This window comes from Manis pentadactyla, chromosome 5 (assembly GCF_030020395.1).
Source record: "Manis pentadactyla isolate mManPen7 chromosome 5, mManPen7.hap1, whole genome shotgun sequence".
NCBI lineage: Eukaryota > Metazoa > Chordata > Mammalia > Pholidota > Manidae > Manis > Manis pentadactyla.
The window spans coordinates 15,533,916-15,550,616 of NC_080023.1; the positions used below are offsets into that span (position 1 = coordinate 15,533,916).

The 16,701-nt window shown below is 41.7% G+C and overlaps 1 protein-coding gene across 4 annotated transcripts in view; it reads left to right on the forward strand.

Moving 5' to 3' along the window:
- The first annotated feature begins 4,959 nt into the window (after positions 1–4,959).
- Positions 4,960–16,701, forward strand: part of SLIT2 (slit guidance ligand 2) — a 357,572-nt gene continuing 345,830 nt past the window's right edge. For 3 of the 4 annotated variants that reach the window (XM_036921029.2, XM_057502128.1, XM_036921031.2), the window contains exons 1-3: positions 4,960–5,140; positions 7,758–7,829; positions 8,997–9,068. In XM_036921029.2, coding sequence (XP_036776924.2) covers positions 4,962–5,140; positions 7,758–7,829; positions 8,997–9,068 — 323 coding nt within the window. In that variant the 5' untranslated portion in view covers positions 4,960–4,961. The remainder of the gene's footprint in view (positions 5,141–7,757; positions 7,830–8,996; positions 9,069–16,701) is intronic. The other variant, XM_057502129.1, reaches the window with a different exon arrangement.

Consider the following 16,701-nt stretch of genomic DNA (forward strand, 5'->3'; position numbering starts at 1 on the left):
GAGTGGCACTGCTGTGGATCCTAGCTCTTCTCTGGTCTCTTTAGAAGGACTGTGAACAGTGTGTGTGGAGAGATGTCAACATCTCCTGCATGAGGTGGCAACACTGATAAACTACAGATTCCTTGACCATGGGGAGTTCCAGAGGACCTCTAGATACATTTGGGTGCAGGAGCACCAACTGAGGTTTGACGTCAGAGGACTCAGGCTCTGGTTTCTGCCATTTAATCAGACCTGGCTGAAGACCAATGGCCTCACCTGAACGCAAATAATATAGCAACCATCAGGGTTACACTGTGGTTTTAACTCTATCAAATCTCTTGACACTTGGACGTCATGAAACAAATCTTAGTTAAATCTTTATCTCTAAGATATTGGGGTTCCATATCTGTATTTCAAACACGAACATTTTGTGAGAAAAATTATTATGAACACATTTTGCAAAAATGGAAAACAGCACTTTGAAAGCAGTTAAGTCCATGAAAGTATTCTGTAAGTTTCATGAATTTGATCAATGCTAATACTTTATCTACCATTTTTTTTTACCATATTTAACCCTTTTTCATTAGTTCTTTCTTCTCTTATTCCTTTTCCCCGTATGTCCCAGTCCCCAATTTTTCTCTAAAGAAAATGAAATTTGGGAGAATGCTTGCTTTTCTTAAAACTGTTTGAGTTTTAGTATCTAAATTATTTCCCAAATTATTCTAGCAACTGAGTTCTTTTTTTTCCCTCAACAATAAGAGACTTGAATGTTGACTCTAGTGGAGTCCACTTCTGTTTAATCCAGGTCAGGATTTATGGAGACCTCATGTGGTGACAAGAGGCACCACAGAAGGCTTTCTTCAGGATGGGTATGAGTCAAAGAGAAACTCAAAACTCATTTGGGAGCAACATAATCCAGAAAGAATTAAGACCTAAAAGTTAATATACTGAAGCATGCAAAGCCTCCAAAAATATCCTGCAAAAATACTGAAGGAATAATATAATAATGTTTTTAAAAATGAGAAACTTGGTCACTCACTATAAATTACCTTTTATATTAACTGAAAAGTTGATGACAAAAAGAAATTATGTGTCACCTTGGTCAGGAATTAGTTGCAGTCTTCCTTTTCTTCATGAAATCCGGTGGACATATCTTCTTCTTTTCAATTTACATCAAATCAAAAAATATGTTCCTGTAGGCATGTTGCCATGAATGTAATTTTCAGCTCTTTTCTAGGTTTTACACAGAAAGGAAAGTGAGCCAGAGGAAAAAAAAATCATACTTTAACTCATTTCTGTAACAATATAAATAGCATTATTTATGAATATAGGAGTACAGAATATGTTTTTGCACTTAAAATAAAGCAATGATTCTATGTGGTAGAGAAAGTTGAACATAAATACTCATATCTTGTTGCTGACAAGGAAACAAGGTTGTGAATTAAAATAATTAGTGTGGTAGGAAATATATTTCAACCAAATTATTTACTGGTACAGACTAAAGAAAATTCACTGTGAGTGGGGAGGAGGAGGGTGGGAGAATCTTTCATCAATGATAGGTATTGTACTTCACCTCATAATTCCTTACAAGAAAATGTGGCTATGGCTTCCACTTACTCTTCTAAAGGAAGTTACATAACAGATCTCTAAGCTAAAATCTAGGAGGACAACTGAGTTAATCAGTATTAAATGTTCTGAAGTCTTTAAAAGAACAGAGCAATATGCATCTGTGGCATTAAAATGAGTAATCCTAAGAGTTCCAATTTGGTTATCTAATGGGTATCCTGTCTTTGATAATGTCCTTAAAATGGCTTGAAGTTTTCCAGGACAGACAAAATGACATAGGCTGAGGTAACCATTATGAAAAGACATTTTGCACAAGTAGGAAAAAAGTTAACAAGTGTACTTGGAGACATTTCGGATTTTCAGGGCACCTACTATGTGGCAGGTATACCGTTGGATGCTGTAAATACAAAAATGATTTGGACAGATCCTCTTGCTTTCAAGGGTGATAGATAATTATGCAAATTATTATCACACTGTGAGGACAGAATTAGGCTGGGGGCTTGCATTAATTCCTGTGCAAGCCATGTGAGGCAGAATGGGACAAGGAAGGATGAAGTGAGATGTTTTAAATATAATGGAAAGAACTGACTCATGTAGGTAATCATTTCCAACCAGCAGTGACTGGTTTTTGCTGGGAGAGGGAGGGAAGTAGGAAAGTGGTAGCAGTTGCCAGCCAGACATCACACGAAAGGGACAAAAAGAAACTTTTAAAAAACAGTGGGGAAAAAATATCCAGAACTTCCCTGAAATCAAGGAAATCTTTTGGTTACAATGTATGTGGCTAGGGATTTTTTTTTCCCTTCCATTCCCTACTCAAAGAGTAAAATCTCACAGACACATTCAAGCCCTTGGTGTTTTGTGAGCATACTGTGTATTCAAGACGTCGACTGAGCATAGTGTTAAATGTGTGATAATAAAGAAAGGGTTAAACGGAAGGGGGTGGCTCGGAGATGGGAAGGCTGGGGAGAGGCTGAAAAACTTGCAAAAACTCTGAACTTTTAAGCTCCAAAAATACACACGTGTGTGTCTGCGAGCGCAGGCAGATCTATTTCCGTAGGATATTTTATTTAATTTTAAATCATAATCTTTCTCGCTGAGCTGCAAACACTGAGCAGCCCCCTTACGATCGCGTGGCCAAAGCCGCAGCAAGGCACTGGCAGCGCTATTTATTTACGAGTCGCGTTCAAAGCCGTGCTCTTCTCACTCCCCCGCTGCGTTCGACCATCTCCGAGCCTGGGCCACCTCGGGGGCCCAGACGCTGGCGGCGGGGGCCCCAGAACCTCCCGGCTCTCACAAACTTTGCCGGAGTGTGGAAGACGGGGCGCGAGCTGGGGCGCGCGGGAACGCGCCTCCGCCGCCTCCGCCGGGCGCTGGCAGCCGGGGCCTCACCTCTCCGCGGCGAGGTGCGGACTCCCCGCGCGTAGCCAGGGGGCGGTGCCGAGCGGCGCGGGGCGGGGCCAAGGGGTGGGGGCTCCGCTGGGTATATAAGGCCAGCGCCGGCTTAACTTCAGACTTGGGGTTATTTATTTGGGGAGCGTGCGGACGGAGGCAGCTGGCGGCGGTGGCGGCGGCAACTGCCGCAGACGGTGTTGAAAAAGGCGGCGGCAGCGGCGGCGAGGGATGGGAGCGCCGTGGCTCCCGGGCGCAGGCGGGGGCTGCCGAGCTTTCCCGGCACGGCGGGAGTGCTGAGGAGAAAGGGGAGCGTCCGGGGGCCCGCGGCTGGCTCCGGAGGCGCGGGCCGGGTTTTGTTACGCTGCGCTCAGCGCCGGCAGCCCGAGCGAACAACTCCAGTTACAACCACCACCCACCTCCCCGCAGCCGAGCGAGGCCAGGGCTGCTGCGTCCGTCCTATTGTTTAGACACTTGCCAGTAGCTCGGGAGCCAGCAGAGCCGCCGAGTCCCCGCTCCTTGTCACCGCCTTCCCTCTCGCCCACTCCTCTCCCCGAAGAGGGAGGCTCGGAAAGCAGCCGGGAGAGGGGAAAGGGCTGGACGGACGGGCTGCTCCGGACTACGGCCGCCGAGTCAGGTGCAGCGCCAGGAACCGGGCGGCGTCGCGACGTCGGCGGGCGTCCTCCTACCGCGGCCGCGGGGGCCGGGATTCAGAGCCTGGGGAAAGTTCCTGCACTTTGAGAAGGAAGACCCACTTGTGGGCGGCTGTCAAGGGGCGTCCGAGGGGCTGTGCCCGCCCAGGAGCCAGCTCTTGTTTCTTCTACCTTTGCCATCAGGTGTCTGCTGCGGAGCTGCGGCGTATCCGGGAGACCAGAGGGGCTGACACGCGCGCGCACACAGGACTGCCATTCAGCTGCCTTCTGGGCTCTCCTCGGAGTAGCGTTCCCGCTGGTCCAACTGCCACCTCGCCATCTCCCAGGACACCCCGGCAGGACCTGGGACGCAGACGCCCCCACCTTGGCCTTGCCACTCCTTCAGGCCTGCTTGCCAGCCAGCCCCTACTCAGTCCTCGCAGGAGCTCACGTCCTTCACTTGGTCCCTTGGATTTCCTCTGCCGGGGTGGTGACCAGTGGATATCCCTGCCGGCTGTGGCAGCTCGATTGCCCTTTTGTCTCTTCTGCGTGACCTCGAGGAAGGCCCTGGTACGGAGCGTCGCCAAGGACGCCGGGCAGGAGGCGGGATTGACGAGACATCCTTCAGCGAAGTGCATGTGCATTTGCAAACCACCCTCGGCTGTCGGGAGACGGCGAGGACCGGTCTGGGCTGCGGAGAAGCCGCAGGCCGTGGGGAGGCCGCGTGAGTGAGCTGCGCCGGGAGCCCCGCAGCGCCCCCCCCCGCCGCTCCCCACTGGCTGCGCGCCCGCCCCGTGCGCCCCCGCGCGCCATGCCCAGTCGTCTGGCGCGCTCGGCTGCGGGCCCGTGGGACTCCTGTGCCTTTTAGCTTCAGAGAGCCCACTTTGATTGAGGCCACCATTTCTCTTTGAGCACCCCTCTTCTATCGCGTGCCCTCTCCACTGGGTTCGGATTTGCCGAGGGGTCCGTGGAATCCTAGCAGCCTCCGTCCCCGAGCAACCGGCTCCGGCATCTTCACCACCGTTGGGAGCACCAGCTCTTTTACCGCCAAGTTGATCTTTGCTGGCCAGACGACGCGTTGACCTCCTTCCTGCCGCTCTGGGGTCTCCTCGTAGCCTTGGCTAGGCCGATTGATCTTCAGGACCTAAAGTTGCACAAGGAGCGCCAGCTCTGCGGCAGGAGGGTGGAGAGGAAGTGGGAGGCGTGTACCTGTGTCAACTCTGTTGCCCTGAATATTATTACTGTTACTTCCATATTATTTTGTGCACATTTACCCGGACACTGTGTGGCTAGCTCGGCACCAGACTCTGGGCCTCAGACACAGCGCTGTTCGAGCGGAACCGAGAGCTAAAGAGGAACCCCCGGCGCCGGCGAGCTAGGAGGCGGCGGGGGAAGATGCGCCGCGTCGGCTGGCAGACGCTGCCCCTGTCGCTGGGGTTAGTGCTGGCGATCCTGAACGAGGTGGCGCCGCAGGCGTGTCCGGCGCAGTGCTCTTGCTCTGGCAGCACGGTGGACTGTCACGGGCTGGCGCTGCGCAGCGTGCCCAGGAATATCCCCCGCAACACTGAAAGACTGTGAGTATGGGCTTGCCCCCTACCCCCATTGAGGTCGCTCACCCCTTGCACTGAGACTGGAGGGACCAAACGACGCAGGGACCTGTGCCTGGGACAGCCCTCACCAGCTCTCAGGCACGCCCATCCTGGGCTTGAACTCTACGGGAGGGCGAAGGGCAGGAGGGCGCTGCCCAGGGAGGGGCGCCTGCCGTGGGAGGGCGGGCCCGCCGGCAGCTGCGCTTCGTCCCTTCTCCCGCTCTCGTCCCGCCACTCGCAGCCGGGTGCCGACGAGTTCTCGGCGCCTGGGGAGCCAGGGACCGAGGGACAAGTACTCGCAGATACCCAGGGCAAGGGAGACGCGACTTTGATCCCCAGACTCGTAAAGGGAGTCACCTTGGGGTTGCCAACGCTCGGATTTCAGGGCCGAATCCTCCCTCTTATCGCCTCGGGGTAGCGCGGGGGGTAGACAGCCAGGGGTGACTCAAAAGAGGGAAATCTTTGCTCCTCGGCTTTGTGTCGCCCTCCTGGGGACGGAGGGAGGCGAGAAGTGGTGGTTGGGCTGCTCGGTCCGCCCGGGGGCGCATCTGCAGGCCGCGGAGAGAAGGGTGCCCCAGGACCGCGGCAGCTCCTGCAGTGGCCGCGCGCAGCCCCCCGCGACTCTTCCCCCGTGGAGGAGGCGGCGGCGGCGGCGGCGGCGGCGGCGGGCCCCCAAGGGACTTGTCTGCGCGGGCGACCGCAGCGGAGGGCTGCGTCCCAACGTCTCGGCGGAGGGCTGGCTGTCCAAGCGGAGCCAGCCAAGTCGCGGGTGACTGCTTTGACGACCCCGGGCGCCTGGCTGCCCTCCCCGGCCCGTCCTGCCGCGCCCCAGTGCCCCCGTCCACCTTTCCGGCGGTCTCTGCGTCCCTTCACGTGGCTGCAGTTCCCTTTGCTTCCCCTCTTCGCGCTCTGCTGCCCGCAGGCATCCCCGCCCCGCGGTCTCGGCGAGTCTGATGAAGTAATCGCAGCCCCGCCGTTGACGGCCCACGCGCCCCTTGCGGGGCACTTCCCGAGTTCGGGGCGGTGGAGCATGGAGGCCATTCTCTTTGTGATCGCCGAGGCCGCTGCCCCGGCGCCCCGGGCGCGCTCTCCGGGCCGAAGCGCGGGGCCTGTCGGGCGCGGGCAGAGGACCGGCGGAAGCCCCCGGGCGTGAAGACTAAGGGCAGAGGAGGGGAGCTCTGGACCTTGTGTAAACCATTTCCTTCGCCCTCAATTTAAAGGCCGCAGTTGAGCCCTTTTTCTTGCTTTCCAAACGGCTCCTCCACTCCCAGCCTCGCCGGGCCGCCCCTCACTTCTTACTCTGCGCGCAGCGTCGGGCCAGTTGGGGCCCTACCAAGGGTGTCTTGTCAAAAGGTGGTCCACCCCATTTATCTACGGTGGGGGCTAGGGATTCTTGTTACTTCAAATATCCCTTAAAAGACCCCAACAGTCGTAGAACAACTTGATGGCACTTTGCTCATCTTGAAAAGTGGTTTGGGGAAAAAGTAATGCAGAATTCGGTTTTAGCACTTGTCATTTCATGCTGTTCACAACAGTTTAAAGTTTGAGTACTAACATGTCTTACTCAACAAAAAAGAGAATGCACTCGGGAGAAAATAGCCATTGCGTTTCAGGTCCTTGGGAAAACATAATCTCTGTTAGGTCCTTGGGAAATAAATATCTGTGAGGGAATCTATAATGAGTTTTCAGAAATGGTTTACTCATTGCTGGCTTATGAACTTATATCATAGGCAAAATAAACACTTTAAATACAGACGTTTTAAAGTCAAAGGTAAGAGAAAACTTATTTCCATGAAGGAGAACATTCAAACCGCAGCAAAGCCTGATTTTACTTGAAATGATTGGAACCAGGGCAAGTTTAGATCTTGACCTAAGATGCCAGAAAAGGGGGTTGTGACTCTTGAAGGGAAACCTGGTGCTGAAATCTGTGCAAAAATGTCAGGGCCTGAATACTATTTCCATTTGCCCCCACTAGTGGTTTTCACTTTACAGCCGCAGCGGGGACGCCAGAGCTGCAAATGAAGAGTTTAGTTTTCATACAAACATAGAATTGTTGGGAGGAAAATGCCTATAAACGCAGGCCTTTGAAGCGCAGTGCTTTTGATGGAACTCTAACTTTTTTCTTTGCCTTAGGAAGTTTAGCCACCATGCCACCTGAGGATAGGTTCAGAATTTTATAAGTTTCTGAGTTAGAAAATTGTTCGTTTCATGTCCTGGAGGGAACTTCTGGGGGTGTGCCTAACAATAACAGTAAAATAGAAGAATACCTATGAAGTTAATACACAATCCTTATAAAAACAAAAGTTGAAAGCACTCCCGATACACACACGCAAGAGAACTTTTCCTGATAACATAATCACTTCGTTTGCTTGTCATAGGCCAGCAAGCATGGATTCTGTAACCGTGTTAAGAATCATTTTTAAAACCTTCCTTCAAAGGTCATTCCCATGTTTCTCTCTTCTGCTTTGTAAACTACTTTAGTAAGTGGAAATGATCATTCATCTTAAAATTCTCACTGAGTTTTTATTTTTCTTTGTTTAACGAGATAATGATAGAAATAAAATGGAACTTTGATTTTCTCACTTTTTTTTTTTGCTCTTAGGGATTTGAATGGAAATAATATCACACGGATTACCAAGACAGATTTTGCTGGTCTTAGACACTTAAGAGTTCTGTAAGTATGCTCTTTTGTGTTTTGAGGAATTCTCTTTTGTTTCTAAGGTTGCATATTTTTAATTACTGGTCTCAATTTTAAAAAGTGTCCTAATGACAGAAATATAAAAGTTTTGAAGGTCTTGGTTTTCATTCTTTTTGTTTATCATTGTACTACAAGTTTTAATAAAAATGTAGGCTCCCATTTTAAGATTGGATGCATGCCATAGAAACATTATTGTAGAAATGACCTTAAATGTTTGCTATACCATACCTAAGTGTTTTATGCATATAAAAATGTAGAATAATTGCTTTCACAATATGAATAAGTAATGTGAGACATTTGATACTCTTAGGATTTGAGATTAACTAGAAAGAATTTAAGTGGGTCTGCATTTTATTATTACTAATAAAAAATGTTCACTTTTCTAGCAAACAACACTTAGGTATAATTTCTGACATTAAAATCAAGCAATCCAACCTTTTACAGAGGTTTTGGTGGGAAATGTTTTTCTATAAAAATACGTCGGTCATACTTTAAATTGTTACTTGTATTTTGTACCTTTGTAGCTTTTATGAAATGATTGCAATTTGATTACTTCTTTAATTAGTAGATTAAATTAGTTGGGAGTGAACCATCCTTTGAGATTTAATGTAATATAAAATTGTTTTACTCACAGATTTGTAAATATTTATATCACAGTGAACATATACTTTTGATCAGTGTGTGTTCAGAGTTCAACTTGCAAAAGACACTTTTTGGCCATTATGAATTTTTCTAATTTCTGATGTATATCCAGAAGTGAATTGAAGTATATACGTAATGAATTGCTGTATATTGATTCTTTCAGTTAAGAACTCAATCAGTTTACTAAAACCAGCCATCAGAGCTAGAGTGTCCCTGGTCAGTTTTCAGGATATACCATAGCTCAAGGTTCAGAGTTTTGACAAGTAGATTTCATGAGAAATTGCATTACATTAGTATTTTCTATGAAAGTTTTGTGATGTGGACTTTATTTCCCTTCTCTGATTTTTCTCAAGTACACCATCGTTAAATTTGATACTGAATCTCAAACTAGAGCAATATTTAACTTTACGAAGGGAAAAAAGTGCAAGTTTTCACTTGCTGAATTGAAACTCACTCAGATGAGTGGTAACGTTAAGACTCCTGTTATACTTTGCATTTCAGTCAGCTTATGGAGAATAAGATTAGCACCATTGAAAGAGGAGCATTCCAGGATCTTAAAGAACTGGAGAGGCTGTAAGTATTTTCAATTCCAAACTTATGACGACATAACTGTATTTTAAAAAATACTTAAGTTTCAAGAACCATGTCTTCAATTTCGCATTGTAGGTTTTGGAAGTCTACAGAAACAAGAGGTTGACTAAGGGATTTTTCAGACAAATTTACAATTAGAAAGTGTAGAATTTTTGCTACAAAGTATTAACTTGTAAAAAGCTAAAAAATACTAACTTTTCTGAAACATTTCCATCCTTGGTAACCAAAGGTTATGTACTTTGATACTTTATGTACTTTGATACATAAAGATGTACATGTTTTTCTTGTTGTTCATTTAGTTTGTTTTATTTGCTTATATAGGAAGCAAGGTAGTAATTATATTTGCATTTATGTGCATTACGGAAAAAATAAGTTTTTCTGATAGTCACTTTAATTTCCATGTTGTTGGTGTATGTGTCATTAGTGACATATGAAGAAATATTTTAAATCTTAGTGGTAAAGATTTGCTTTCTTGTATTTAACACTTATGGTGAACATTGTTAATAACAGTTATTTACAATTTTATTTCATTATTTTACAGTAGTTTTCTAAATATTGCTGCTGGAAAAAGACTTTAAAGATTAGTAGAAGTGGAAGTAAGAATTACATTATCAAAGGGTGGTCATTTTAACATTGATTCTTTTTTCCAAGAAGATCAGATGTGAACTTCAGACTTTAAAATATGTTTTCACTTTTTCAGACACAAATCTATGGACTGATGTATATTACTTAAGGGCCATTATAATTTTATGTTTACAGTGTATATCTAAAAGACAAAACCTCTGTCTGAAGTAATTAATATAAATTACAAATTTTGTATGTAATTCCATGTCTCATATGTCTTGATATTTCAAGTTTAGTTGGTTTTCATGTTTTAAGGGCAAAACCTGCTCTATTAAAAGTAGCAACAATTATTTTACTAATTTTCCATGTCTGTTTTAACAGGCAGTAGAAATAAAATTTATATTTAAAATAATGAAATATGAAGTTCATTTCAGGCATAGCACATACTCAGACTCACTGAGCCCAAATGCAAAAGTTAATTCTGTGTAGTTGTCTATAAGTAGAAAAATGGCTTGTCAAATTCTAAAATATTTATAAATATATAGCCTACATTTTTATCCCCTTATGTAAAATTAAACACAGAGATGTCTCATTATTTTACTATAAAATTTTGTCCATGATAAATATTACAATATTGGGAATATAATTGTGGACTTCAAAATAAATTCAAATACTTTGAGCTAGCTTTGTTCGGTTGGAGGATAAAAACAAGGTAAACATTTGGTTAAGTTCATAATCTATCTCTTAATATATAAAAACCCTCTAAAAGTATTCATTCTTTGCTATCCTTCATGGGCTTTCATGACTAGCTAATTCCTAATGAATGTCTTGCAAAGGTATTTTTAATTCATCCATTTTTGAAAAATGTTTCAATATAATTTAAATGTTTTAAGATGGATAGATAATTGAAAATTATTTAACGTTCACAGTTTTTCATAAACTTAGTTATCACATGGAAAACATATTTTTTGATACTTAAATAATTTCCAAACCATTGAGGGAATCTCAGGGGCTTTTCATGCAGTCTCTATTTCTTTATATTGTAGTTTTAAAAAAATTTCAGAAACACTAGAACAGCAAACTCTTTTTATTTTTCAAGTCACTTTGGAGTATCATTTTAACTTTCATCTTGAATAAATTAACCTTTCCTAAAAATTGTTAACCAGATGCCTTATAATCTGAAATCTGATTAGAGTTGTAAGTAGGTACTATTTTTTGACTTTTCCTTCCCTTGGGAATGTCACTTCATCTCAGAACACTTTTCTATTCTATTAAGATGAAGTCTGATGTTTCAGAGTGGGAGGAGGATTTGTAAGTTTGAATGAAAACTAATATATATGCAGGACTTCTTTAAATTACCCCAGCTGTTGGCTGAGAGCAAATATTTCATATTTGTGAGGAAAAGCTGAGAAAATTCCTTTTGTTTACAACTGCCAAGTCCATCTGATGGAAGCACATTGTTTTCTGACAGCCAATTCATCTCCTTGGGACTCTGGAATTCAAAACCATTTCGTAGGAACATTGTGGATACACTTTTCAAATATTTATTTTTTTAAATATATTAAATGGCAAGGCAGTTTTGCTGAAGAATGCATTCACATTATTCTGAAATAAACTATCTTAAATTTTGTTTAGTATATTACTTAAAAACATTAAAATAAAAAAAGAACTACCCAGAGATTACCATAATTGAAGTACTGTGACCTGTGGTATATATAGTTATTGTAGCAGGTGGTGTCATAAACATCACAAAAATTGCTTTTTTTACCCCAAAATGTTGCAAGAAACAGTGTAACAAACAGGAAGTGATCAATGATTAATTATTGGTTGTGTGAGTTTATATGGTTTTTAGCAATTTAGATAGGAAGTTTTAAATTCAAACTCTAAGTTATGAAAAGATGGATAAATGCAGGTTGATATTTTAACTGCCATTCATACAGCATTTATAGTAACTTAATTTTCATTCTTTGTGTTAAGAACAAAAAATAAAAACATTAGCTTTATCTGTGTGTAATTTATGGTTTTAACTTTTCTTCCATTTAAAAATGATAAAATCAAAACAATTCCAAATGATACTTGTATTTCAGAATTGTTAGTTTCTGTTTATGTTGATTGAGACTTAAGTCGATCTAGAGACAGAAGACAAATCTGAAAACAAAGATGAGATCATTGTTATCTTTTTTAGAAATCCACCTTTTAATCTGTAAGAAATAGGGTCATGTTGTTAGGCTGAATTTAATTTTTGCATAGAATGAGAAAGTTATTTATAAATCAGAGCATTATAGCTTTGTAAAAAGAAATTTTTTCCACTTCAAACAATTGAAGAAATACAAAGTTATCACTCAAAATGTCAGGAGGCAGAGGGATATTATAATCTTCCCTCCCTCTTTTCATTCCCTTCTTCCCTCCCTGTTTTCCTCTCTCCCTTCTTTCTATTGTATATAAAACAGCATCAGGTGATGTAATCATCATCATCAGAATGTGCTTGTGAATCACTGTAAAAGAAGTTTTAATCACACCTACACACCACGAGCACACATAACTTCCTGCCTTGACAGTTACCTACTGTCCTCTCCGACCTAGCAGGTGCAGGGGCAGATTTCCGTGGAAGCTCTGTATTACGAGTGTACCTGTTAGTCAGGGAATAAAACGAAGCCTTAAGAATGTGCCTCATGTAGATTGTTTTAGCAGGTCTCATATTGTTTAATAAAAATGTTAAAATAAAATCTCATGTAGGTAAGTGACCAGGTAATTCAACAGTAATTAACCAAGGAAGGGTACAGGACAGAATTGGCATACTTATGAAGTATACTTTTTTATGCTTCACAGAAGGTACCTATGTATATAAGCCATGAAATCTCCATGCTAAATTAATTCAAGGTTTTTCTTGCTGGTGCATTAATGTCTTAGAGATTTAAAGAAGTCACATTAGGACTGATAACTTTTGTGGGCTGGTGTAAAGTACTGTTACTCACTTACAGTTTATGGGATTATACTGAAGTCATTAAAATTCTATTTTGTGAAGGTTTTCTAAGGAGACTCAGGCCACTTCAGGGTCCCACTAGTGGGCACCAGTCATTTTTGCAAGTTCCTTGCTATCACAAAAGCAAGAGTATGAGAAAGTGTTTGTAATTTCTTAGGGTTGTCAAAAAGTTTGAGGACATTTCATCCTAAATGCAATGAAATGCTTACATGCAAAATAAATAGTAGCTTATGTTAATGCAAGTCAATAGCATACCCCAGAAAACTCTTGGATATTAGGCTTTGCGTTAGCTTCACGACCATAGTAAACCCTTACGATTAGGAAATTGCAGAAGTGATAAAGACAAAGGCTTGGCCTGTTTTTCATTTCATACCAATAACATGTAAAGGTAGTCTTTTAAGACAAATACTGCTTTATACTCCCCAAGATTTAGTATCTTTGGACTTGAAATTACATTTTTCTAACTTTGTCACATAATATTCATTTTGCTTCAAAAATGAGTCCTGAAATATTATTAAAAAACCATGGAGCGAATCCTGGAAAGTAAACCTGTACATTTGAATGTATTTAAATTTCTACCAAATTGATATAAAGAAAATACTCATTTTAATTTAGGAAAGTCTAAATCCCTTTACAGTGGAGCCTAAATTTGACTAAGTACTACATTGTCATGGAAGGATGTCTAAAAGGCACATTTGGGTTTTCTTTAAGGTAGTGATGAGTTAGTTGTCCTGTGTGCACACACCATTCATAAGCACATGAAGCCAGCATGAGGCTGAAGAAGTACTAAAGCCCTCTAGAATTTTTTTTTTTTTTTTGTGTGTGTGTGTGTGTGTAAGTCACTATGCATGAATTCAAGTAGAAAATACGTTAAACAGGTTTGAAGAAAAAGATGTTCACAAAGATGTAGAGAATCCCTTTTCTGATAAATCCTACAAGTTTACAGGCGACACATAACACATTCCTTTTCTTAAAGTGAGGACAAACAGTGCTGATCTCCTTGGAAAAGAAAGCCAAGGTCATCTCAAAAAGAATTGTTCTTTGGCATCTTTATGCCCAAAATTAAGATCATTGCAGTTATTTCCTTAGGAAAGGGTCTTTAAAGAACATGCCAAACTTTAGTAACAGAGGCCAAGTATGTATACTGCATGAGATATAAGTGCTCTAGATGATCAAGTGTGTAACATTTAGTTTGTGATACCCTCTAAATGCCAATTATTCTGACCTGTTTATAAGTGATACTGAACTACTTTAAATTATGTACTGATTGTGGCCTTTAATGCACAGGCACTATGAGAAGTTTAGCAGAACACTGAATCCAACGGAGGGTTTCTTATGGAACGTTTTTTAATGGGCCATGAAGTTGAACTGTGGTGAGAAGGCCTGTTTGCTCTTTGTGGGACTGTTTTACAAATTCTGAAGCCACAAGGCTGTTTATTTTTCCCACATCTGTTTTGGGCTCATCCTTTGTGACAGTGTTTGCAGGATGCGGTGTCCTTTATTCCTCCTCTGGAATGAGTCTCTTCGTTTGCACTGTTACAATGTATTTGTGGAAGCAGCAAATGTCAAATATTTTACATTGAGTTCTGTCTTTCATTCCTGTTGGATACCTTTCTGCTTGAATTATGCCTTCTAGACTGAACTGTACAATTTACCATGGAATGGGACACTTTTCTGCATGGACTTTTATATATGTTGCTCTTATCATTTCTCAAAGCAATTTATATCTGCTGGGCTGAAAGAAATACTGGTGAAAATGCCTTCAGATGGAAAGTTTGGTAACAAGAGGGCTGATTGGTTATTAATAAACTTGGAATATTTCTTTAAGATAACATTTACCAAGATTATATGATTGTTCTCTTTGCAGCCTCCATCCAGTCTGGTTGCTGGTGTACAGTTCTGGAGATTCGGCTGTGTGCTGCTGTTCTAGGTTCTGTCAGGGAGAGTAGGGTGCAGACAATCTAGACTGTCCTCTGCTTAGACACTCTGTAATTTAATATGCTGTTGCCTGGTGTCCTGTGGAACATGGCAAGTGCTCATTGGTTATACTGCTGACTATGCTTTCTAAAGAGATACAAATTCCTTTCCTCCTTTTTAAAATCAGAGACACTAGATGAGTGACCTCAGAAAGCCCTTGGTTTCAATTCTGCTGTGAAATATTGATCAAATTACTCCATCTTTCAAAACCTCAGTTTCCTATCATTAGTACAGAGATAATTATATCTCATAATGACAGTAAATGATTTAGTACGATAATGTATATGGTTTCCCAAAATGCTTGGCACACAGTTGGTGCTAAAGAACTATTATTAGTATGCATTCCAATGTTTCTCTCCTTTTTTCAAAAACCCAGTTTAGAAGTTATTTTATCTTATTGAACTAACAGATGTGTGCATAGCACATTTGACTTTGATACATCCATATTTACTATCATTTTCATTCTGATTTTCTTCTTAGAATATCAATAGAAGAAATGTAAAGAATGTACAAATCCACTCCAAGTTTTCAGAGTATGTCTCATAATCATTCTGAATATGTAGAGAAATACCAACAAATAAAGGGAGTGAAGAGGAAGCAACATTTTTACTAATCAATTTTGATTTCCCCACCATGAAATAAAAAGGATGAAATTATCATTGATGTTACTAATGAAAATATAAACTTTATTCACTTAGTACTACCTAAATGTTAAAATCTTTCTTTAAAAATGTTACAATAAAAACACTTTAAAAAAACACAAGTGGAAATTTACCAGAGAAAGCATTTCTGTTTAAGAAATTCTAGGTTGTACATGATAGACTCATTAAGGTGACCTTTATTAAATGTATATCTCAGAACAGGCACACTGCTAAAATACATTTACATCAATGGGTCAATGTGAGGCATACATTCTTCCCTGGCTTTGGTAAAATTGTTTCCATTGTACATTTTGGATTGGGGTGAAGTTCGCAAATATTTGTTGAATTGAGATGAAAACTGGCAAAATAAGAGATTATAATCTTTACCAATGGACAAGTCACAGGAGCAGCTGACAAAAAATAATTTGAAACAATGCTTGTTAATAATACTCAGGCTGCTTATCAAATTGAGGTTCTTAAGAATCAGAATTTTGGAGGCCAGTGGTGTTTTGTGCAATACAGAAACATCATTCACCCACTGAAGGTCAAGTTAAAAACTAGTCTGTAGCACAAAGGAAACCTTTTACTGGGATCCCTCTCATCTTTGCCCTGAGAACAAGTGTTTTAGAGACACACATTATACACCTTTCTGGATTCGTGAGTTACCATCCAGAGAATTCTCAATCAGCCCTGAGATTTTTGTGGGCAGACTCCATTTTACTGGAATCTCTTATCTTTCCTTCTACACATTGGGTAGCCTTGCTCTGAACCATAGGGAATCAACCCACCTGGTCTACTTAATGGAGCTAATTTATGGTTGCTCCTTTAAATCCTCCTCTGAAATACTTTTGATTCACTACAGACTTGTTTTCCTGGTCTGGGCCCATCAGATTTTAACTTCTTCAACTGATTTATGTTAGTTATTATTGTGACTGTATTGTTTTTAAGCGCTAAGAGGTATTGTGGCATTAAAAAAAGCTAGGTTATTCTTTCTCCAGTCCTGTTTAGAAATTATTATGCACTTTAATAGTTTAAAAGTCATTTTGGATTTTAAAAAGTTGTCTTCAGTTTAAGGATTTAACTAGGGGCTATTGTACAAGAATCCCTGCTTTCCAACTTTTTTCCTTTTATTAATATTTTGGAAGAGCTTCATTTTTTGTTTTAATGTTTGTATTACCATTTATTCTTACCATTGATGGAAGAAAGAAGACCAGGAGCCAAAAGTGTATGATTATTATTTAAAGGAAAAAGCTCACACTCCTTTTCTATGCATGATATCACATCCCTTATTATTTGCCCCTTTTGTATGATACCTTGTCTTGTATTCATGGTTGGCTTAGGCATATTAAAATAATTTGTAATAATTTTCGTGGAATGATGATAAACCAACTGAATTCAGTGAAGAATGTTTTATACATATCCTTCCAACTTTAGCCTTTATATATAGATC